The sequence below is a fragment of the Adiantum capillus-veneris genome, chromosome 4, assembly GCF_014529385.1.
Source record: "Adiantum capillus-veneris isolate H3 chromosome 4, ASM1452938v2, whole genome shotgun sequence".
Lineage (NCBI taxonomy): Eukaryota > Viridiplantae > Streptophyta > Polypodiopsida > Polypodiales > Pteridaceae > Adiantum > Adiantum capillus-veneris.
The window spans coordinates 143,755,932-143,781,599 of NC_140934.1; the positions used below are offsets into that span (position 1 = coordinate 143,755,932).

Here is a 25,668-nt window from a genome sequence, read left to right on the forward strand (position 1 = left end):
TTTTCCATGTTTATCTTTATCTGTTTCTTCTAGTATTTCCTCTGTTGTTGGACGAGTACTTGTTCCCCAGCTTCAGCCTCCTTTCATATCTATTTTGATTCATTTGGTCTTTCTTTTAAAATATGTGTTTCTACTTCTAGTTCTATCATTCCTTGGCCGTCTTGAGCTATTTCTTGTGTCATCTTTTTATTGATGGTATATTCTTGGTCCACTTGTTTGGGCTCTTAATTCTATTTTGCAGTTTTTTCTTCATGTGTTTTTTCCTTATGAATTAGTGAAGGAGACTTTGCAGTTTCTTGAGCTTTCGATGGAAGTGAACATTGGCTAAACTTCCTCATGTTATTTCTCTTCCTTATTGTAGAGTTTTTTGAGTTATGTATGGGGATCTTGGCCAGAATGATACATGGGATTCTTGGATTGCATCTTGGATGGATTTGGCTTCCAAAATTCTTCGAAATTGCTTGTTCTCAAAGCCTCTCTTTGTCTTCCTAATCGGGCTGCTCTATGTGCTAATTCCTGATCAATGACAAGTTCTGGCACTTAAAATCTTCTTTTGGCAGCATGTTCTTCTAATTTTAATTTTCCTTTGGCCTACCTCTTCTTTTGTTCTTCTATTTTTGAGGCCTCTGATGCACTTTTTGGAACTTTTTCCTATTTGGATTCACTTCTTTTCCCCTCATCACTTTCTTCACTCTCTCCTTCAAAAGGTAAGACCTTTCCCCTTGTTGACCATCTCAATTAAGATGGTGGTGCCTCTGGTTCTTCCTCCTCCTTAGCTAGGTATTCTGGTCGGGGATAGGTGGTAGGTTGTCTTCCATTCCCATCGCATGACAAGAGATTTGTGTAAGGACTTCTAGGGCTCCCATGTATTTTATGCCCGTTCTTCTCTTTGTACTCTTAGGCATGGTAAGAGCATATTGGGCATGGTCGAGCTGCATTGGTAGCTTGGTTTTTAAGACTCTAAACTGATGTAGCTGAATGATTTGGAATTGTATCCCTGTTAGGCTTCTTAGTCGTAAAGTGAAGTGTTGGGTGAAAATACAGACAAGATTTCTAATCAGTTTATGAATCATATCTCAAACTATGGTTGTTGTCATGTTCCTTGAAAACACACCCACCCTTTTCTTTTCACTTGAACTCAATGATTCACATGTCATTTGTAACTTCAAGGATTTTGCAATTATCTCTTCAGTAAATCTAGACTTCTAGTGTCTGCCTTGCAAGATCTGAGATCTTGGTTGTGCCATCTTCTTGAATGGATCTTTGGAGTTTGTATGCTCTCTAGAAATCCACTCCACATGATGCAAATTCATAGTAGTCCGGTAGCCCTAGATGCTTGTTTTCTTTTGTCAAAGACGATTCCTTTGCCACATCATAAATCTCTTTAGGCATCAACTGTATCTCCACTTCCTTGCCATCTCACGTCATGAATTTCTCATGAAAAATGGCGACATGGTGCTTTTCTAGTAGTTCTTCTCCTGCATAAGTCTTCTTGGCTACCCCTATTGATTCCTCTCCCAGTTGATAGGGGGGAAGCTTCTACAATCTTTGCTTCACTCATTTTGTTTTAATTGGGGCAGGCGAGCTTTGCATTGAACCTAGGTGCAAGGATACAGAAATCTGTGATTAGGTGCATTTCAGAGTCAGGACACGGCATTTTGCCCCACTTGAATTGTGATTGACCATTTTGAAGTTGAAAGCCAATATGTTATTACCAAAAGCTATAGAGACAAATTGTGAACCAATATTGCAAAACAACTTGGAGTATAATTTACATCCAGAGCTATCAATCGTCAATTAATAGCTAGAGCACCATTTGGCCTTTAGTTGTGAGCTTTACCTCTGCTCTTGGGTTATAGTCATTGAAACTTGATAGGATTTCACTTTTGGATGTATTTGGATGAAAAAAACACCAGATTCTGACCAATTCTTGGCTACAAGGCTTTTAAAATTGATAAAATGATGATGCAAAAATGTCCATTTGGCTTGAAATTTTGTGAGTTGGCTAGTGGGAATAGGCTTAAACAAGTAAAGAACAAAATTTGCCGAGGCAAATCATTTTTTATATTCCAAAGCTATTAATTGTGATTAATAGCTTGGTGTATTTTTCATGGACTTTCATTTTGAAGTTATGGGGTGTTTGGTCATCGTGTTCTCAAGCTCTACTTGTGACTTGCTACTTTTTTGTTTGCCCATTTGATCAAGTAATTTTTTACCACAATAATATATTGTTATTGCATCTTATATGTTGGTGGTTGTATTGGGGACCGATAAAGTCCACATCCCACTTAGAAAATGCACGTGCTCCCATCATAGGTTGCAAATGGAATACTGTCAATTCTTGTTGGGATATTTGCTTGTTGACATTAATCACATTGTTAAGTAAATTTTTTTGCATCAGCGAGCAAGGTTGGCCACCAAATTCCCACCATCAATATAGCTCTAGTTGTAGTTTCATGAGAGAAATGACCTCTTGTCAGACCAGCATGTGATTGTTCCAAGATAGGAAGGTATTCATCCTCACCGGCACATAGTCCGAGCTATTGGTCCTTTCATCATTGATAGAGTTGATGTAGAACCATCACGTAGTTGGTTGCTTTTGTTTTCTTCCCTTCCCTCACTCCCTGCTAGCTCTCTCCACCTTTGAAGGTGTTTGAGGTCTTGGGATTGAGGCCGGGGATATGTTAATGCTTTTTCAAGTTAATTAAGGGCATAATTTTGGTGTGTGAATTCTACCATATTCATAGCACCAACCAGGTCTCAAGGAACACTATACCATGTCTCTCTTTATGGGGGAATCTATAATACAAAAGCCTTTTGGAGGGGGGACTGGCTCCACATAAATCCGCTTCTCAACTGTTGTCAATTTCTCTAATCCTTTCTCTCTCTCTTTCCCAAGTATTTTCCATGCCAATCTAATCAGGTGTAATGTTCATTTTTCTACCTTTGATCAATCACTCTTCTTATTCTCTTTAAGAATTCTCTTACAAGAAATGCTCACAATTAAAATTTTGATTTCCGCTACAATCAATGTTATAGCCATATTCCATTACATTTTGTGTTTGTGGATTTGCATGGTTTAATCATAATTTTTAACACGTTTATGGCATGTATGGTTATTATGGTTAGATAGCCAAAATACTGCCAAAACTCTGGTAAATTTTTTTCCGATAGTTTTATGCGCATGATTTGATGTGATCCAAGTTGTGATTGCAAGTTGCACTTGTTAGGTGCAGCGGTTATGAGGGGTGGTACCGAGGTGGTGCCATGGCTAGGTACAGCGAGAAAAGAATGAGAGAGAGAGAGAGAGAGAGAGAGAGAGAGAGAGAGAGAGAGAGAGAGAGAGAGAGAGAGAGAGAGTAGGAGTCAACACAGTAGAAACAAAACAACGCTATATTGTATTGAAAGCCTGACAATATAAAAGGTAACCTTGCCATGCATAACTTGGAGTCCAAGTGAAGTCACCTGCATGCTCCATAAAGGGAATTTCCCATAGGCTAGACGCTCAAGATAACTGACCGAGGGATTGAACCCAACAATCGTCCCCTCAAGCCCGAACTGGACAAGCAACTCATGATACCTCGAGTTTTTGGTGTACTTGTCAACCGTGAGTTTTAGGTTTTCTCATAACCAAGGATTTTTGGTGTATCCATAACCTGGTGCTAGATCAGTAACCCCCCCTTGAATAGATAGGGTGTAGGTCAAAAAAAAGTTAGCTACCAAAAATGGAGTTTTTGGTTCACTGCCAAACCCTGGGTTTATGGTGTTCCCAGTAACCTCATGAGAAGTGCAACAAAATGGACTGAGAACAAATAATTTTGGGAGGTCTTACCACTTGATTTTCGTGGTAGTGTCTATAAACCTTACAAATTTGATATGATGACAACTGACAAGCATGACAATGACTGACAACAAGTAATGTAAAAGAGGCTTTGACTGGAAAACATAATTGTGTTGACAAAACATAAGAGATCTATGACATTAAGGGAAAAACATTTTTTTGTACTTTTTGTTGATGTACCGAGTGCTCGAAGCAAATCCATCTTCATTGTTGGGACCTTCGATATGTTGTAATCCTTGGACAAGATAAATATCTGCATACACACCAAGACGTGTAGGCATAATACCCACATAGCCGCAATAAGCAAGACGTGTAGGCATATCTGCATACCTACCAAGACATGTAGGCATAATACCCACATAGCCGCAATAAGCAAGACGTGTAGGCATATCTGCATACCTACCAAGACATGTAGGCATAATACCCACATAGCCGCAATAAGCAATATGCTGCCAATCTAGAAATTTATAATTTGTTAAGCTTGACAGATAGCTTCCAAGAGCACTTGCTAGTCGATGAGCACCGGACTGCTGGACTGCGGGGTGTGAACACACCTTTGCTCAAAGCCAATTGAGTGGCCAATGTATAAGAGTGTGAACACAAATATAAAGAAAAAAAAATCTGCTTTGTAGCCGAAACTGGCGATGGCGTGGATGGAGAACGTGGCTTGCAGTTGCTGCTAGCCTTTGAACATTCCAAAGCTACAAGCACCTTCAAGTTCTACGTGAAAAAAGAAAGAGATAGTTGGGATTCTTGTACGATTCTACGTTTTGAACAGTTTTTCTCCGTTTTATAATATATATTGTGTTCACGTGGATTTTTGTCCATTTCTATTTATATGCGTCATTGTGTCATTGTATTTAATGGTCTTTGCGTCCACTCCAGGTATGTATGCTCTAGGTATGTCCATGTTTTCTACTCCATTCATTCAATATTAAGTTTAAATGTTCGTGTGTTTAATGCAAGTATGGATGATGAGGAGTTTCTTTCTTCTTTGTCACCCCAGCAGAGACAGTGGTACGTGGAGCGTCATCGCTCTGGCACACCATCACGCGTTCCTACCTTCCGCATCTCCCTTTGTTTTGGAGCATTCAACGTGCTCCAAAGCTTCGGTGTCGACGAGACGATCTTCACACTCATCTAAGCACTGGCGCTCTAGTGGTGGCGGTGGTGGTTGTTGCGGGGATGCCGCCGCCGATGCTTCGACACCGCCTCGTGTTCGATGAGGCTCTTTACCCTCCCCTTCTTTGCCCGCCCCGACACCAGCCACGGCATCGCCATCGACACCAGGTTTTGCGCAGTTGACTGACGTTCCTAGCGGCTACACACCACTAGCTACTTCTCCAGGAGTCACTCCAATGGATACTCTTCGCTTCGGGGCTCAGACTCCAGTGGAGACACCTGACGTCCGTACCCCCATTGACACACTACTAGAGACCCTTGCCGGGACACCCAGGTTCACGCGTCAGCGGCGAGAGGGCTTGCCTTACTCCGTCGACTTCAGCGGTGGCATCATCTTGGATGATGAAGGCGAGAAGGTGATTTCGTGCATGCGCGGTCTTTGCTCTCAGGTGTTTAGACACTACATACTAAACACCTGGAGTGAAGTACCGAATGATTTAAAAAACAGAGTCATCAGCATGCTTCATGACGAGTTTCCCATTCCAACACGGGATGACCGCTTCAATGAAGACGTGATGAAGGTTCGAATGCGCGAATACTGCAAGCACAAGTGTTCCGAAGTGCAAAAAGCAATCAAGCATGGGTGGAATAGACTAGATTGGCTGGCCAAAGAAGATTGGAAGAATTCGAAGAAAGCAGCACGCGAGAATCCTGACAAGTGGAAGCAACAAAAGGAGGTAGCCAGAGCGCGAGTAGAGGCAGGGAGCTCACACCACTTGGGGAGCGGCGGGTGGGCATCATTTGAGGTCGATTTTGTAAGTGTTTTCACATTGCTCTTTATGTTTGATAGTTTAGGGTTTATGGGTTTTTAAATTCTAACATAATGGATTCTTTGTATGTTTGGACAATGGTCGATGACAGGACGTGATCCCACACCGTAGGAGCGCGAGTACGCACGCAGGAAGGGCTTAAACGTCCTGATGCATATTCTGAGTTCTCGCGGCAGCATGGTTAGTATTAGAGTTTACTCTTTTCTATTTGTTGTATTGTTTTATAAACGTCGCTATATGTTTATACTTACAAAAAGCTGTCTTATTGTTTTTTTTACAGAATCCTACAGATACGCCACTTAGACGCGATGAGATGTCTGATTAGACAACGTCAGTCTAGCCGTAGCTAGATAGCATTAGTTTCTTTTTGTCATACCTTATGTATCATGAGACGACTTTTATACGTCTTTTTAAAAACCATGTATATTTTTTCAATAATGACAATGGCGTTGTAACTATTACGTTTGCAAAGTTTAACAATCAAGTGATTTTTCCTATGATGTGTACAATTGTCATTGATTTACTTTCATCAATTCATGCTTGTCAGTTCTGTATCTTTATTTTGCAAACAATACGTACTATGGATGATGGAGTTACTGGTTATATTGTCTTGTGGGTGACTATTTTGGGTCTATATCTACCTTTGCACTTTTTTTCAAAGGTGAATCAATTAATGAAACATTCAATATGGTTGATGGGTGGCAGGGACCACCAAAACATTTTCCTCTCGGACGTCGCTATATAAGGCACTGCAGCGTCGCTATAAACGTCGCTATAGATGGCCTGCAAACGTCTCTGTAATCGTCGCTATAGGCGTTGCTATATAGCGACGCATATAGCGACTGTTATAGCAACGCTTATTGCGACATTCTCGTATCGACGCTGTTAGCGACAGTCTTAGCGACGTCGAGGGTTATAAAAATCCAATGTATTTCCGTCGCTAACAGCGTCACAAGAGCACACAACCTCTTGTAGTGAGCGGACACGAGGTTCAGACAGCAGCATCTCGCCGCGGAGGTACGTAGGACGACCAGAGGCATATCTCATCTTCGCAGCGGAGGCTTCAACACCTTTCGCTATGACTTTGTGAGTTTCCAATTCAATCCTAGCTATGGCGTTTTTTTTCAAGAGTGATGAATCATGTATTCTTAATTACTTTAATTTTTATATAAACGTAGAATCTTGCAATGTATCCAGCCCCGACACGCCAAGAGGAGACAAATGGATATCGGAAAGGCATTTATGAAGTATTGAATGATCTTGCTGCCGTGTAGGAGATCCTGCAGACTGCGAGGCCTTAGAGTCTCGCTGATTGATTGACGTGAGACGTTTGATCGAGAAAAATAATATGTGTGAGTTGACTTAATTAATTAAGTATATGTGAAGTAATATCATACTAATTTTGTGACTTGTCTCTTTATGTGCAGGTTGTGACGCGGGAGTCATCAGTGGATTTCTATATATGTTTTGTGAGACACAGACACATCTTTGTGTTTCTTTCTTGTATAGATATGGTTATGGTTATTGTTTATTGTTTATGGACGGTATGGTTATGGTTATTGTTTTGTTTATGGTTATGTTTAACTTTATGGTTATAGTTATGGTTATTGTTTTGTTTATGGTTATGGTTATCGTTATGGTTTTGATCAATATGGTTATGGTTATGGTTTTGCACAAAGTTCGTTTCATTTCTTCCATCAAGTTGTGCCTTAAATCTCATGTGAGATCCTACATGGATATCATGTAAGAGGCGTATACATATGGTTTTTTTTTTTAAGTTTATGTTAAAACGAAGGGAACTCTGCCGAAATTTTTGTGGGAGCACGGTTGATTTTGGTGCTGCTCGCTTTCTTGGGTAGAGGACAGGCAGTCAGGCTGTGGCTGTGTCCATCTTTTCATTGGGCACAGGCCAGGTTGCCTGTCCTCTGCCCAAGATTTTTTTTTTTGGATATGGTCGTCGAAATACGTGTCGAAAACAGTGACGAAGATATCGACACGTATTTCGACTGTTTCATAGGGACGAAGATTTCGACGTTTCGCATCGAAATCTGCGTCGAAGTCACCTATTTTTGTTGTAGTGTTGTGCATACAAGGTCTGAGGACAGGCATGTAGAGCAGGACAGCTCTTTGAGTGCACGACCAGAGCAGACACTCGTAGTGGTGACAGGTTTTGAGGCTTTTCCAATCAGGGAGAAGAGTCGTGAGTCACATGTGCGAGATGGTGCTAGAGCAGATGTAGTTGCATGCACATCTACGGAGTGAGCAAATGGGCATAGGTTGAGAGTCTCTCACCTATATCTCTTCGTATATAGTAGTAGTTTGGCTAATAACACCCACTTTTGACACATTTGCCTTTACGTGGCAGATTTTCGGGGTAAAAGGCTTATGTGTCCACCCACCAACCTTATTGTTTATATACATATGAATAAGGGGCTCACTCGCTCTACTCCCACAAAGCGAAGCTCCACCCACATCGTGTGTGCATCTCTTCCCTTCCCCACTCTCTCACACACTCTTCTCGCTTCCATATCATGAACATCGATCCTACAAGTAGATCATGGAGGTAGCGTCTCAACCATCTCCAAAAAGCAGGGGGCGGCATTGTAAAACAAGCTTGCACCACAATGGGGCAACCGAAGACTCTACCCGGTCTGAATTCATGCCCCGCACCAATCTTCCCTCCTCTGAACACACCCACTTGCAAGGGAGAAGGTGGGAACCAATAGACCTCATTGTAGGGGAGCTCAAGATAGCCCTACATCATCATCATCATCATCATCATCAGTGAGTATACTAATGTCCAACTACAACATTTTGAACATACCAAGTAGAAACTTTAGGAAGATTTTATCCCCATTTGGGATTCATTTTATCCCCATTTGGGGAATGATGTTGATAAAGACCTAATACATTGAGTATGACTTAGTGAAAGAAGGATCTAAATGCTTCCACACCTTGGAAACAATGAAATTGTGGGATATAGGCATACCAAAAGAATTGGTCGTGAGTTTGAACGGGTTTTCTAAGATAATTGCAATGTTGAGAGTCTTGGATTACACATTGGCAACCATGAGAGTGGGATCTAAATTGGTGTCTGATTAGTTTGCTGATCCAATAACCATAGTTGCTAATCTAACAAGTGGATCATTTCTTGGTGATTAGACTTTTTTATTTTACATGAGTTAAGCCTTGCCTATCATCCCTAAAGTCTAATTATTCATTGATTTGAAGATTTCAATGTGCAACAATTTGTCTCATGTTTTTTATACACTTGTACTTGCTCTTTGTTGACTACATATGAGAATAGTACTCATCTTGACCCAGAAGAAACACGCCGTGCTTTTCTATACATTTGTACTTGCTCTTTCTTGACTACATATGAGAATAGTACTCATCTTGACCCACGAGTAGCATGTCATACTTATCTACAATTGTATACAGTGTACACCCATGAGCTACTCATCATGAGTATTTACAATCCCCCAAAATCCTTGTTGGCATGTTGAAACATGTTTTAGAGCATTAGAGAAGAAGGGGGATTAAATTTGAAAAGGTGTACATAATTTTGATTATCTTTGTTTAGTTTGTAAATGGACCTTTTATCCTCAAGATTTCCTTTTCAACTATTTGTTTTGAAATGACTTTCTTTCCCTTCATTTTAAAATGTCCCCCTCAACAAAATATGGAAGAGACAATGGCCGGAAGAACGGTGGAAGGAAGTCATGGAGAACATCTATCTGGAAGCCAAAGTGGCCGTAGCTTATGAAGATATTTTTATGGTAGGTAATGTAGGGAGCTTTACTGACGAGCGTAAAGATCCAAGAGAGAGGAATTGGGTCAGATGGGTGCATATGATAGCTAGTGAAGATCTAGCCCACCTATTCATGGAATGCGAGGCGATCAGAGGCCTGGCACGAAAAATTTGCGAGTGGGTCCAAAGGACATGGCAGATTAGATTCTTTAAAACTGATCTCTTCCTTGGTGACAAGAAGTTGGGATGTCTTGCTCTTCTCATCTGCACTCAAACTATCAAGTGCTTCTTCTTTCATCATATATGGTCACTCACAAATTGTAAGTTTTGCACAAAAAAAAAAGCCAATGTGATCCTTAACCTTGTTTTCTAATGTATTTTTGAAAGGTCCAACCTGTGAGAAGACGTTGGGGATACAACACCTTACATGCCTTGAAAACAAAAAAACAAACAACATGGATTTTTTTAATTTTTTTAAAGAAATATCTGCAACTTGGAAATCACAACACACATAGATCCCCAACTTTTCTAGGTGGAGAGGTGAGTCTTCTTAGTCAGATAAGGTTGACTCTTAGGGGCGTTTCCCATGTGATTTAGTCAACCTTATCTGGCCAAGAACATGGATATTTCTCCCTGGAAGTGCAAAATTTTTAGTCCACACTCCAATCCCTTCGTTGAAGACTTCCTTTTCGGCTTCTTGCTTACAAAAGTTATAGTTTCAATTTGTAAATGATCCTTTCATTTAGGGACGAGGACTTCTTTTTCAAATTTTTGTTGCCAAAATTAAACTGTTACCATTTTCAAAAATTTCAAAAAGTTTTCCTAACGTTGCCAGTAATCCTACTATTACCTTGAAAAAGGGGGGGCTTAAGCGAGGGTTACGGGAGAGTTGCTTTGTCCTTCAATGGGGGGTTAGGGGAGCTAATGAAAGCAAAGCATGTGTGTTGGTTTTTTTTTTTTTTTTTTTTACATCAACGCGATGAAGATAGTAGGGAGAAACTATACACATATCATGTATTTACAACCTACCTCAGTTGGTGAGACCTTTGTGATGTAACCGCAAGGTTGAAGGTTCAAGGCTCACGAGTTGCGTTCTCTTGTGTGTATTCTCTTCTCCTATTGGGGCGGTTGCCCCTCGAGGGTGTAATGTGTTGGTCTTTTCTGTGCTCATTGAAAGCAGGGTGCGACTCTGTGTATCCCATCCTCCCGTGCGACCCGGCTTTTAGACACTTCTTATTTTTTAAGGCTTTTTATTTTCCTGAGATTGAGGAGACCTAATTGAAATCTTCTTTTCTTTAGGTTTTAATTTATCAATGCCAACGTTGAACGTTCGTTCACCTTGATCCGTAACCTCAGTTACATCAACTAAGCGTACTTAAAGTGAGGCAGGATGGCTCTTTGATTTAGCCAAGCTAATTGCTGTCATGGCAGTGCAGTAGAAGCGACAATTCCATTATTAAAGCGAGGCGCCAGAATGGCTGTTTAATTTAGCAGAGCGTCTATTATCAAACATGGCAGTTGGCAGTGTAGTAGAAGCAAACAAAGCAGTGCCGCTGCCGCCACCGCCACCGGCTCAGATAACAGCCTACGTGGTGTACACATGCATTATGGCCGGCAGCGGTGGCCTCATGTATGGATATGACCTTGTCATTGCCGGTAATTATGCCTCTCTATTTATTAATTACTCAACTAGGTAATACACAGATAAAGCACATCATTTATTTGTGTCAGTATGTATATATTTATATTTTGATGCTTTCGCTTATACCTCTTGCCTGCAGGGGGCATTTCAATTATGGATGATTTTCTGCTCAAATTCTATCCAAATGTGTACATACATAAGAAGAATGCCCAAGAAGACAACTACTGCAGGTACAACAACCAAGTCTTCCAGCTATTCAGCTCCAGCCTCTACCTAGCAGCTTTGATCGCCACCTTCTTCGCATCCGTGGTAAGCAAAAAGCTGGGAAGAAGGGCAACCATGTTAGGTGCAGGCATGTTCTTTATCGTCGGTACAGTCATTGGCACCGCAGCAGAAAACCTTGCCATGATCATTACTGGTCGGGCCCTTCTCGGATGTGGAATTGGCTTTGCCAACCAGGTAGTATTATAGGCTATGCATAGCTAAGATTTGAGTTTCACATTATTACACCCATATAAAGAGATATGCATACAGCTTTCAAATCTGATGGTTGAATGGGTATATAACATAGTAACATCTTATAACTGCAGGCGGTGCCAGTGTACTTGTCGGAGATAGCACCTCCAAGAATTAGAGGAGGCCTGAACATACTGTTTGGGGTGTATTTGACCATAGGAATACTCTCAGGCAACATTGTCAACTACTTTGCAGCTAAGGTACATCCATGGGGATGGAGGCTCTCATTGGGAATAGCAGGAATCCCAGCTCTTCTTCTCACACTCTGCAGTCTTGTCATTGTAGAGACCCCCTCTTCTCTCATAGAGAGGGGCAAGCATGAGCAAGCGCGAGATGTGCTTCGCAGGATTCGGGGAACCACAGAAGTTTTGGCTGAGCTTGATGAGCTTATAGAGACCTCTAGGAGGGATAGCCGACGACCTAGCTGGGAAAGCTTTAGAGAGTTTTTTTGTGAGAGAAGGCATAGAGGTGAGATGGTGGTGGCTTGCATGCTACCCTTCTTCCAGCAGGTGGCAGGCAACGATGCCATCTTGTTCTATGGGACTTTCCTCTTCAAGCTGGCTGGCTTTGGTGATCAGGCATCCCTCTACTCAGCTATCATCACCGGCGCATGTGCATTCCTATCGTGCTCGTCAACGATTCTGTTCATCGATAGACTCGGCCGACGTCCATTGCTTCTCATTGGCTGTGCTTTGATGGCTTCTTCTCTGGTATGCACGCACTAGTCCTGACTAAGAAGCTCTTGTTTGTAAATGTTGTGCAATTCTCTCTCGAGTGAAGTATGGTGTCGGCTCTTGCCAGGTGGTCGTGGGCAGCATCTTTGCAGCAACATTACAGGGCGATGTGAGGAAGTTGCCATTGGCAGAGAGTGTGACAGAGGTGGTGATGGTTTGTATCTTTGTCATTGGCTTTGGAGTGTCACTAGGGCCACTTGCATGGCTCATACCAAGCGAGATCCTCTCTCAAGAAGTGCGGTCGGCCGGGCAAAGCATCGCAGTCTTTGTCAACATGCTGTTCAAGTTCATCATTGCACAGACATTCTTGTCCATGTTGTGTGCCTTCAAGTTTGGCATTTTCTTCTTCTTTGCAGGCTGGAGTTTTGTGATTGCCACCTTCATCATACTCCTCTTGCCCGAGACGAAGCAGGTTCCTTTACACAAGATGGAAACCTTATGGCAGGACCATTGGTTCTGGAAGCAAATTGTGGGCCCACCATCATCGCCAAATCCCGTCTATTATTCAGATCCTTCTCCCATGTTGTGACGATCTTCATCAAGGGACATGATGTTCTGAATATTAGTGTTGGCATGTTACAAACATTTGTTTATTGCAATTAGCTTCTCTGCAAAACAAGACCAGTTCCACAGAATCTCCTTGTAGTACAAAGTGATAACCTCTACGAGAAGGTTAGCATGTACTTAAAATACCAGTTTATAGAATGCACAATGTATAAAACGCTCATCAGTTTTAAGGGCTCTTTACTGTGCATGTTTCAATTCTGCCTTTTAATGAGAAAACAAATGAAGTGGGGATGTGCAATTGCGCGGTAGGGTGTAGTTTTGTTGTATGTTCTGATTGCCAGAGAAAAGGCATCTTGATGTGTACAAGATATATGGAAACCTTGTCGTAGGACCATTGGGAGTTGTTAGATTATCAACCAGCTACTTGCAAATAGTGATTCCGAATAAAAATCCGTAGCACATCAGTGCCCTGATTTTTCATTGAGAAGCTGAATCCAGCTGTAGTGTTTGAGTATTAAAAGCATGGATTCTTGATCGATGGGAATGAGCAGCAGCCTGCATGGCCTGTCAAACTATATATATGAGCAGATACACAGAATTTGTCCTTATACTTTCGCAATCCCGGGTCGATCCTAGCCATAAAAGTGTCTCTAATACAGAAACATAGACGGCTGGGAGTGGGAGAGCCAAATAGGACAAAAAGAGACGAATTACAAAATCATCTTGCCACTGTTGTCACTCTTTGCATCTACGACAACGATCTTCCCCTTCTCTATATAGGCTTTATGAAGACTTTTCTTCAGTTGGACGCAATCCTCAGTTTTAGGGCGGAACGCCTGCCGTGCGTCAGCAATTTTGTCAAGGAGCTGTACAGTGTAAACGTCGAGTTGACTCTTGAGTTTCGAGGGCAGCGTTCGTTGAAACGGGGGTGCAGGCCATGTGGGAAATAATTGCCGAGTTTTGCATTGAGAATGAGGGCTCTTTTGTAGGCCATGATCTTAGATGCCCTCCTTTGGTTTGGTCGTATAGGCATCACATGCTTCAACACTACAAGCTACATAACATGACACAACACACCACACCACCCCCCCCCCCACCCCCCCGCCCGCGCCCCCCTCACCCCCTCTCTCTCTCTCGCTCTTGCAAGACAGGTCACATACGCGTTAAAATAAGTTTTGATAGTACAACACTATTCCCAAGTAGGTGCTATTTTTGTTCAATTTACTTCCATATAACTTGGATCTTTTCATATACATGAGAGATGGAATGATAATCCCTATACCCAAGAATCCTATGAGGTTCATGGGGGCTGCGACAAGGATCTCTCCAATAACTATACTTGTCTTGCACCCCAAAAAAAAAATCGACACACCAGAGGGCCCACAGGGGGAGGTGCTTATCCCTTGCAAATATTAGCCATGTTACATGGTCGGAAAAGGGCCGCATACCATCGGGCAAGAGCCACGCATAGACATTACCATGGCCACCTAATTGATGCACCATGTGCTACCACGTGCTAGGAACGACGGAGAGAACTCATAGCAACCATCTAGGAACCTCCTCCTCGAGTGACCCACCCCAGGAGGTGGATGCACTCGAGTGTCCAAGGGCAAGCAAGAGCCCTAGCAACATGAACACCAGGTGAGCACAAGGTGTCCCTCTAGAGTGTGACCCAGCAGGGGATTTAAACTGCACTCCATCTTTTCTTCATCTTGTTTGTGATTACTCACTCTAAAACATTAGTTTATTGAATTGATTGTGCATTTTGGTATCTAAATAGTGTTGAAACTGATTTTGATAGGAATTAGGAGGATAAGAGTGGTATTAGTGCCCAAGTGCTTTTTCTTTTCTGGAGGAGTCCGATTCAAGAGACTTTGCCTTCTCAAACGCAAGAGATTCGAATAAATCAACCACTATGGTCTTATTCTAATTAAAAAGGATTATGGAGAAGCTAATTTTGAAGCATGGAGTTATCCAAATATAGAGCCTCCTATGAGAAGCATGTGTATGGTTCTAATACTTCTTATGTTGTTAAGATGTTTCTACAAATGGAAAGGGACTTCAACGAATAAGTATATGGCATATGCTTCAGTCATCTTCTTCTTGATAGCTGCACCAAAGAAATAGCAAGCTTATTTCTCTTACTGGTCACCAAGCTTAATCGCCTATAGCCACACCAGTTCATCATCTCTGGCATCATTAGAGCTCTATGTCTCACCCCTAGATCGTCCAATGCGATCTCAATCATCTTCTTAGGCTCTTAGCTTGTGTTCATCAATCCTTGGAGACACTTGGGCTCAATTGGTGATGCTCATAACCAAGTCATGGTTGGAAAGCAATTGCAATTTAACATGTTTTGGCATCACCTAACTCCTCAAGGTTTACACCGAGCATGCACACAATCTTGGCATAGCTATCAATATTGGTGCAATCTCAACTTCTTCAAATTGGTGGAAGGGTGGCCAAACTCTACAGGTTGAAGGCTATTGAACAGAAGCATGGTAAGGTGGCTCTTGTTGATAGAAAAACACTTTTTGAAGGTAAATAGCATGAAAATTTAGAAAAAAACCTGGTGTCATGACACTCCGCATCTATAAGGAGAAATTCAAGGAGAGCGTTGATTTTCGGTAGTAGTAACTTTTATATGAATTACTAGCATATTTTCTATCTGCTTGGATGTATGCTATTGAGCAAAACTTTTATGAATATGGACGCTTTGGTTGGAAAGTATGCCTGAGATTGCAGTTGTCAAGGCTTTGATTGATATATATACCGACTGTTGTGTTTAGCAATACTTCGGTTGATAGAGAGGCCAAATGTGGTGCGCCTTTGAAAGAATTTAAGGAACTTACTGTCCGAGATGGCGTCTCTTGAAGTCCATTGATATGGCTACCATGGTGATGGCCAACGTCATGGTGGCAAGGATGCTTTGAGTTTAGCCAATGTTAAGCTTGACAATGGTTGGCCACCATTCAACTCCGAAGTGGAAGGTTTTCCAAGTGCATAACCTATGCTAGGCCAATGTGAATGGCAACTTAAAAGCAAGCTATTTTTTTAAAGAGAAATCTTTGCCAGGCAAGCTTGTGGGCAGTTAAAAAAGGGGAGCCGTGATTAGAAAGGGACGCTGGTGAGGCGGTCTGCAAGAAAGGACAAGGTGAAGAGAGCCAGCGAGCACGATAGGGAGAAAAGTAGAGGATGAGTTGGCGGAGTTGACAGCAAAGACCAGGAGCAGAGCGTCAAATGCAACAGAATTCAAAAAACGGAATATAAGTGTACCTTTGCTATTGGTCGTCTGCATCAAAGCACAATCTTGGATGGATCGACTGCTAGACCTTCCTTGCATTGTTCCATCACCTTCCCACTAGTTGTCATCGTCGTCCCTTTCGCGACTTCTACCAACATGTTCACTGTCACATCCACTTTTTCTATCATGCCTACTATTACCTGCATTACTTTTGATGTCGTGGTCTTAGGGTAGGTTGAATCTGTCACATTGTCCATATGTAAGCTCACATAAATACACACACAAACTCGCAGTCTTTGGGGCGCCCCATCTATCTGGCATACGTATCAATCAAAGCACAGTGAAGGACGACATCTTTCTCCAAGAACCCCAAGCACGATATCTTTCGCCAAGAGCCTTTTCTCCAAGAACCCTCGCTTCACATCTGCTGAAAACAGCCTAGAGGTTTCTGGCGTTCCCTTGCGGAGCAAATCCTGCAATCAGGAGAGAGGCCATCGTTTTGCATCTACCGAAAATTGCCCCTGAGGGGAAAATCTTGCAATCAGTGCATTCCAGCTCCTCAAGAAGTTACGGTGCTCTCTAAACTGCACCGCATTTAGCAAACATGAGATCCTGCAATCAGTGAATTCAAAGAGTCCACACTCCCGACAGGGAGCTCCCTCCAGCACTTTTAAGGGCACCACATTTAGCAAACATGGTCAACCAAGGCATTGTCAAGCACGATACCCTTTTTCAAAAGCCCCTAACCAACAATATCAGCAAGAATTTTTATGTACGTATCAGTATCTTGCATAGAGCCACATGCCTTCAAGATGCACGCGTATATGATTGCACCTGGAGAGAAATCCTTGCTTTGCATCCCTGAATGCCTGGAGCTGTCTGGCCCTGCTTCTGTTGTGCATATCCTGCAATCAATGGACTCCAAGAGACGATATTCTGGACAAAAGGTCCTCAAGAACTTTTTGTGCTTTACAAAGCGCACCACATTTGGCATACATATCGACTAAGGCATTGCCAAGCACGAAAATCTTTTGCAACAGCCCCTCACTAATAATATCAGAGTAAAATTTTAAGCCCATATCAACATCTTGCCTAGAGTCACATGCCTTCAAGATGCATGCATAGGTGATTGCATATGGACAGAGGCCCTCGCTTCGCATCAACATCTTGCGTAGAGCCACATGCCTTCATACGCAGGTAATTGCATGTGGAGAGAGGCCCTCGCTTCGGATCTGCTGAAAATAGACTGGAGCTTTTATAGCCCTACCCCCGTGTGGCAAATCCTGCAATCATTGAATTCGAAGAGTCCACACTCCGGACAAGAAGCTCCTCGAGCACTTTTTGTCCTCTCTTAAGGGCACCACATTTAGCAAACATGTCAACCAAGGCATTGTCAAGCACGATACCTTTTTTCAACAGCCCTTGACTAACAATATCAGCAAGAAATTTTATGCCCATATTTGTATCTTGCATAGAGCCACATGCCTTCAAGATGTACGCGTATATGCACCTGGAGAGAAGTCCTCGCTTTGCATCGGCCGCTGAAATCAGCCTGGAGCTCTCTCGCCCTGCTTCTGTTGTGCATATCCCGCAATCAATGCACTCCAAGAAACGACATTCCGGACACGAAGCTCCTCAAGCACTTTTTGTGTTTTTTGAAGTGCACCACATTTGGCATTCATATCGACAACAACCCCTGACTAGCAATATTAGAATGAATTTTTAAGCCCATATCAGCATCTTGCATAGAGTCACATGCCTTCAAGATGCATGCATTGGTGATTGCATTGGGACAGAGGCCCTCACCTTGCATCTGCCGGAAAAAGCCTATAGCTTTCTGCCCTGCTCCTATTGTGCGTATCCCGCAATCAATGAACGCCGTTCCAAAAAGTAAACTCCTCAAAACACTTTTTCTGCTTTCTGAAGTGCACCACATTTGGCTTACATATCGAGGAAGGCAATGCCAAGCACGACATCTCTTTTCAATAGCATCTTGCATAGTTCCACATGCCTTCCAGATGCATGCGTAGATGATAGCTTTTGGAGAAGGCCCCTCGATTTGCACCGCACTTGACATATGTACTACTAACCAACATTTTCCCCAAGTATGCAATCTTTTCAAGTAACCCACTATCGCGAATACCAGCCTGAGTCCTATTGTCATGGTACAAACCCTTTTGCTTAGCACATTGTTTAAGTGAGCTCACAGAAGAAAGACTCATTCTCTTGCTCTCCATTTTTGCATGCGTAGGTGATTGCATCGGGACAGAGGCCCTCACCTTGCATCCGTTGAAAACAGCCTATAGCTTTCTGGCCCTGCTCCTTGGTGTGCATATCCCGCAATCAATGAACGCCGTTCCGAACAGTAAACTCCTCAAACACTTTTTTGCTTTCTAAAGTGCACCACACTTGGCATACATATCAATGAAAGCAATGCCAAGCACAGCATCTCTTTTCAACAGCATCTTGCATAGAGCCACATGCCTTCAAGATGCTTTTGGAGAAGGGCCCTCGATTCGCACCACACTTGACATACATACTAACCAACATTTTCCCCAAGTATGTATTCTTTTCAAGTAACCCACTATCGCGAATTTCAGCATGGATCATTTTTGCTTAGCACAGTCTTTAAGAGAGCTCTCAGAAGAAGCTCATTCTCTTGCTCTCCATTTTTGCTTGTCATATAGCCTTTATTGCTGCTTGCTTGGCGGTGTTGCGAAGAGAAACAGAATCACATGCCAAGATACAAGCGTAGGTGAATGTATTCAAGTAACCACGGTCGCGAACATCCGCATGAATCATATTGACCTGTACAAATCCTTCTGCTTAGCACAGTCTTTAAGTGAGCTCACAGAAGAAAGACTCATTCTCTTGCTCTCCATTTTTTCTTGTGTAACCTTTATTGCTGCTTGCTTGGCGGTGTTGCGAGAGTCGAATCACATGCCTTCAAGCTACAAGCGTAAGTGATTGCATTTAAAGAGATGCCCTCTCTTTCCATCTGCTGAAAACAGCCCAGAACTTCTTGGCCCTACCTCTATTGGGCATATTCCTTGATCAGAGCATTCAAAGAGACGACATTCTAGACACGTCAAGCACTTTTTGTGCTTTATAAAGTACACCACATTTGGCATACATGTCAACCAAGGCAATACCAAGCATGACGTTTTCTGTCAACAGCCCCTAACAATATCATCATAAACTCTTTCGATATATCAACATCTTGCACGATGCAAAATGCCTTCAAGCGAGCTCGAGGCCCTCTCTTTGCATCTGCTGAAAACAGTGCAGAGCTTAGATGGAGACTGAAGATGGGCGTGGTCCTGGAGCCGGAGGAGAAGGAGAGGAGCTGAGATTAATGGAGGGTTGAGGCGAAGCTGAGTCGCATTCAATGATAGCGGCATCTTTCACCACGGCCTGCTATATTTAGGCTTTGCGCTGCCTTTTTTTCGCCATCAATGGACAATCAATCAGCTGGCGCCAAGTGGCACAGCTCTCTTGCAGGCTTCTTAAAATCGGTTTTACACAATCAAGGTAAGAGCCCCCCCTGGACTAATTGACACCACTTCTCTCAGGTGGGATCTACGGTCCCTATTAATTGGGGACGGCGGGATCGGTTTTGCACCGACCGATGGCGGTTTAATCTCCAAGTGATCATCATGTGATCACAATTAAAGTGAACCCCAAGTAAATTTGATGTGAACACAAGTTCCCGCCAAGTGATCCCCATGTGAATCCCAATCAACATGTGATCACCTTGTGACCCCACCCATTACCAAGTGATTACAATGTGACCCCGACTATCCCAAAGTGATTGCAGTGTGACCCCGTCCATCCCAAAGTGATTTCCAAGTGAACACCATGTGATCTCCACCCCGTCATTTTTGCTATATGATTCTATGTTCACGTCTCCATTTCAAGTGGCGCGCGATAGCTTAATAGGAGAGTTGTGACCTCCGGTTGTGTAGGTGGTGGGTTCGAGTCGTAGGGGCTCACCGACCGGAATCTTTTTATTCTTGAGAATACATGGACGGTCCACATCATTCGAAGATGCTGGACCGTAGATCCCACCTGACAAGGTGGTGTCAAATAGTCCCATGGGTAAGAGCCGAGTCGCACTCAGCTGCAGTGAGGGGAGTGGGGGATGAAGGAACCCAACTATAGCAAAAGCGATTCTCTCTGCTGGATTGTAGAAGCCCTACGGCTCTTGCGATAACCCCATAAAAAATGAAGGGGTTAAACTATAGTTCAGGAAACGAGCGCAGTTCTCTCTCGCTTTGCCCAATAAACAAGTTTTCTTTTTGCAACATCTTCAGCTATTTTTTTGCCCCACTTGGCTTTTGCTGCGTGAATCTGCAGGTGCGACCAAAGGCTTTTCCTCTTACCCCTGCTACACCCTGGTGCGACTCAACTGTTAACAGGAATAGCGATTTTGGTTTGAGAAATCGAGAGGTTGGCGTCACCTGCAGAGTCAACGACGAGCAGTGTAAAAGGTGAAGAAGAAAGCAAGGCGATAAAGCCGTTCCACCTAGGAACATCACAATCCTTTGCAGTATTTGCATCATCATCTTTTCCATCGTCCTTGGTCCTAAGTTGCAGACTTGGCCTCCTACTTGAACTCATTGATTCCATAGTTGGAGAAGCTGAACCATTCATTACACCAATAGTCAAGGTTTGAGGAGCACAATAATGAGAAAAAGCTTGGCCCAAGCTAGAGGCTAATTTTGCACTCACCACTCGCTACGAAAAAGAACCGTTGTCGACAATGAATGCATCCAAGTTTGCAAGAGCCTCAAGCAAAGGAAAATCTGGTTTAAGGGGAAGAACATCCAGTATTGTTGCATTCTCTCTCTCTCTCTCTCTCTCTCTCTCTCTCTCTCTCTCTCTCTCTCTCTCTCTGTACGGTTATTTGCAGAGATCGGACATTGACAAAGCTCTGTAGCGATCGCTGAAATACTTTCTGGAATAGCACCGATGCCCGCCATCATCAGATGATGTTCATTTCTAGCGTTTATTTTACTATATTTTATTTTTTACCCAAACATTGTATCACATCTAGCAAGATTTTATCCTTGCGATCTCATATGTAATTTTCACCTTTTGAGGACAGTTAATATCACATTTCATTTCATTTCTCTCTCCCTCTTTCCCACCCTCTCCCCATTTCCTTTTGAACAATGGTAGATGTCCATGCTCAAACCAAATTGTAGGCCCTACCTTTGTATTCAATTGCCCACAACCTCGCAAGTCGATGGCTTCTTGGCACCCACAGCAAGCGAAGTTGCAAGGCAGTGCAAACTGACTAGGAGTATATTACCTTGGCACACAGACACAATTGGAAGCAGTAGGGAGGTATAGAGCAAAGACCTTGGGAGGCAATATAAAGTGTCGTATGGCACATATAATAGTCCCTGCCTAAAGCTTGGTTTGCAAAAAATGACAACAATCATGGCAACAAAACTTCTTGATTGGACCTATGGCAACATGTAACCACTGTTGCAACCGAGGCCCTACAACGGTTGTCGACTCTCACATCCAACCACTCTATGTAGCACGCCACCCAAGGCGGCGTCCTAAAGTTTTTATAATTTTTTGTTGCAGTATCAAGAAATGTTTTATTTCTAAACCCACTTCCCACGTCCTCTTTTTGTAGGATAGTATTGATAACATTAAGGGGAGTTGTCCTAATGGTTCAGGCAAGGGGCTCTAAGCGTGCCCACAATTGACAGGCGGGTGTGGGTGTGTGGACGCAATCCCGTTAGACTAGCTGATTGCGAAGCATCAAAGAGCCAAAAAAAAGGATATGTATTAATAATGTAATTGTGATATAGATTAGTGTATATGTATCTATCTTCATATTTTGTTAATTATAATTTCAAGAGAAGGAGATCTCCTTTAATGAAATTATTAATATCTATAGTAGATGGTTGACCATAATAGTGGTAGTGTTGAAGTGTAAATGCTTTTCTTTAATTTTCCTTCACTTCTGACTTGCATTTCCGTAGCCAAATTTACTCCTAGGTTTATGCATTTAGTGCTTTCTCAAATTTTGTTAAATATTTCTTGTCATTTCTCTCTTTTGAAATTCTTTATTTCCCAACCCCTTTCCAGTTTAGTGCTCCAGCCATGTAGCCCTCACCAAACTGCACATGAGTCTACATGTTAACATAAAACCTCAAGGATACATATGATACATACACTCCTATATTCCACAATGATGAACAAATCTCTCTCTCTCTCTCTCTCTCTCTCTCTCTCTCTCTCTCTCTCTCTTTCTCTCTCTCACTTTATGAAATCTTCACGGTTAGCTTCATAGAGCTACATTGACACAATTTGCATCACCCTAATGCGGCATCTCACTAACGATTATACCCATAAGTAATGATGTAATGAAATTGGGATGGCACTTTGTTACCTTTGCGACTATAATTGAATGTAGCATTATATGAATACTCAGATCTGTATTGTTGCGTATATATAACCCTTCCTTATAGATGACTAAGGTTAATCATTATGAATCTAAGGTTATGCACTAGGAGGGAACAGTTGTTTAAATAGAACCATAGTGATTCCTTTGGATTGATTAATTGACATGCGTATTGTTATCACAAAACTGTAATCTCTATTGACTTCCACCCCTACGTTGTAAACAACTCTCATTACAAACTTTTAAAATGTTAATGCATTTAGTTGTGCTTCCATTAGTTTTACAATTGACAAGACACCATTTTTATTACTTTGTTTTTTAGAATTAAATTTACAGATAAAGCTAAGTGCATTTGTCAAGAACAAGGCCATTATTTCAGAGTTCAAATTGGAAAATATAGCCACACGTTAGTGGAACGACCATTGCAATGAAAATCATGTTAACCCTAGCATATCAAGTTGGGATTACCTTAAAGCTCAGTTAAAGAAGAATTATCAGAACAAGATATATCACACTCATCGTATGAATAAGATTCTTGATTGTACTTAGGGAACCACAAACCCTTGGAAAGTGCACCTTTAAGAACTAGTCATATAATGTGCGTTCAAAGGGTATCAAAAAAACCCCTTTATTTACATGCTTAAGGTAATAAAACGACCCCTTTTTCTTCAAAAACTTACGAGTTTTTCTCTAAAACTAATCAAAAAACTTCTTTTGTTAATATAATCTTGTTTAAATTTTAAAGTCTTGACAATTAGAAAACCTATTCATTTGAACTCACGTGGTAACTTACATGTATGAGAGGTGAACCCCCGAGCATAGACCTAGAGTCATACTGCGAACATTTCTTGACCCTTATCAAGTATGCTCTAGCTAGGATGAGTCAAGAAGTCAAAGTGGCATGATTCTTATTAGGTTTGCACAACCCTATGAAGACTAGACTCCAGAGCTTGCGACATAAATTTTTTAGAGATGTTCTTGATGCAGATAAGCCCATTGAGGTCAAAATATCAAATGGTAGTAAAAGACCTTGACTAGAGGATGAGTTTAGATTTTTACATTAGCAGACTTGAGAATCCATGTTACGTAGGAGGTCAATAAGAGATCATCTTTGCTTCAATTGTTTTGAGCATGATCACGTGTTATAGGATTGTCTCTTTGATGATCTAGAAGATTGAACTTGCAAGACAAAATGATGTAAGTACAGACACTAACAGGAGCTTCCAAATTCACAACCTAGACCTAATACACTATAACAAAATTTATATCAAGAATAGAGACCATCACAAAACCAAGGGAGTTTCAAACTTGAGAAACCACTTTATACAAGAAATGAACAACAACAAACCACCCCGTTCAAGAGGAAATCCATCAAATGTGCATGTCCATAAAATCATTGTAAATCAAGGAGAAAATGAAGAACTTTTGATGCCTTTTGGACTTGTTAATGGTCTAGCATTATTCCATATTGTCACAACTTAAATTTCCAATACATGGTCATAATTGAATGTCTTATGGAATAGTCAATTTCTCTTATATTTATAGAGCATTTCTAACTTACTTATTCGATATTCATATCGAGATGAGAACACCTCAAATCTTTCAAGTGTGGGAGGATATGAGACCTCAATTTTAGGGTCTCTTTTAAAAATAAGAAAAATAGATCACAGTGTCCAGTTCACTTTATTTTATTTTTTTGGCTTCGTGGACAATGTTATGAGGTTTTAAAATGAAAAACAAAGCCGTTTTCATGTTCCACTCTCTCTCTCTCTCTCTCTCTCTCTCTCTCTCTCTCTCTCACTCACTCAGAGGTAAACTTTCCTTTAGAAAAAGCCCTCATTTCATCACTAGCACAAATGTTCTTGAACTTGTGAGTCCGTTTTACAAAGTTTTTGCTACATCTCAATGTCAAACATCAACTACTCTACACTCTCTTTGCACTACACTCTCTTCACGCTGTCGTGCAGCTCCGCCACCATGAAGAGAAAAAAGCAGAGAAATGCAAGCTAAGCTTCTTTGAAGCCTACACATTTATTGAGCAGTGATCAGGGCTTGTTAACAGGCCAAGTTTAATGATTAATGTATGCCAGATGTGGCTTAAAAGGGCCAACAGATGCCTCAATGATGCCAAAAATGAGTACGCTTGTAGTGACCACAGATGAGAGATTATGATCTAGAACTGTAGTGCTTGAAGTGCTCTACCAATTTGAAGTTTGAGTTAATTGCAGATCCGTAGAGGATTGGGCAATTGCAGCTGAGGGGACAAAAATGAAATGAATGCAGGGGCCTGAAGTGCTCACTTTGTGGAGCGCGTCGGTCTTTTTAGATCAGTGATCGGAGTTCCGGTCGCCAAGATATTGGCCGTTAAAGATTCACCGGGGGCCGGTTCCATATTGGACCGGTCGGCTCTGTTGGTGTCTCAACTGGGAGTTTTTGTCTTCCGTCTAGGTTTTGGAATGGAATGATTGCGGATTATGCCAAAAGGGCTGCTGCTTAGAAACGCAGACTGTTTTAACCAAATGCGAGGGAAGGTCTTTCACCAAATGCAATCACTAATACTTGCATCCCGAAGGTTGTGGTGGCATTTGACACACAAGGTGGCAGTAGAATTCACCGTGATATTGTTAGTCAGGGGATGTTGGGAAATGATGTCATGGAGGCAATGCCTTGGTCGATATGTATGCCCAAACATGGTTATCTTGAATTAAGTGGCCACCCAAGGTTGAAAGGGCATGGCCAATGGCCGCCCATTAAAGCAATCAAGGGCTTAAGTGTGTGGGGAAAATGGAAAAATAGGGATGGCCAAAGCGTGCAGGCGACGAGTAGCGAGGGTGGAGAATGATGGACTCGCATTGAGCCAAGCATAGCTCACATGAGCTCGCACATGAAGGGAGATGCACTTAGGAGCCCGTGGCGACCAGTTTCGGAGCCGCTCCCGTCCAATTTCATGCCGGTGATCCTACCCACTGCCACGTCATCGACACCGTTCCCACAACGATGCCGCCGTCGTTGCATAAGTTGAGAGACGACTATTAATAGAGGATATAATGAGGAAGG

General features: G+C 42.2%; 1 protein-coding gene across 1 annotated transcript; it reads left to right on the top strand.

Annotated features, from left to right (window-relative positions):
• The first annotated feature begins 10,858 nt into the window (after positions 1-10,858).
• Positions 10,859-13,177, top strand: LOC147460094 (sugar transport protein MST4-like). The gene is made up of 4 exons (XM_086509954.1): positions 10,859-11,200; positions 11,326-11,645; positions 11,777-12,412; positions 12,504-13,177. The coding sequence occupies exons 1-4, from the start codon at positions 11,056-11,058 to the stop codon at positions 12,963-12,965; spliced, it is 1,563 nt and encodes a 520-aa protein (XP_086366080.1). The 5' UTR covers positions 10,859-11,055; the 3' UTR covers positions 12,966-13,177.
• The last annotated feature ends 12,491 nt before the right edge of the window (positions 13,178-25,668 follow it).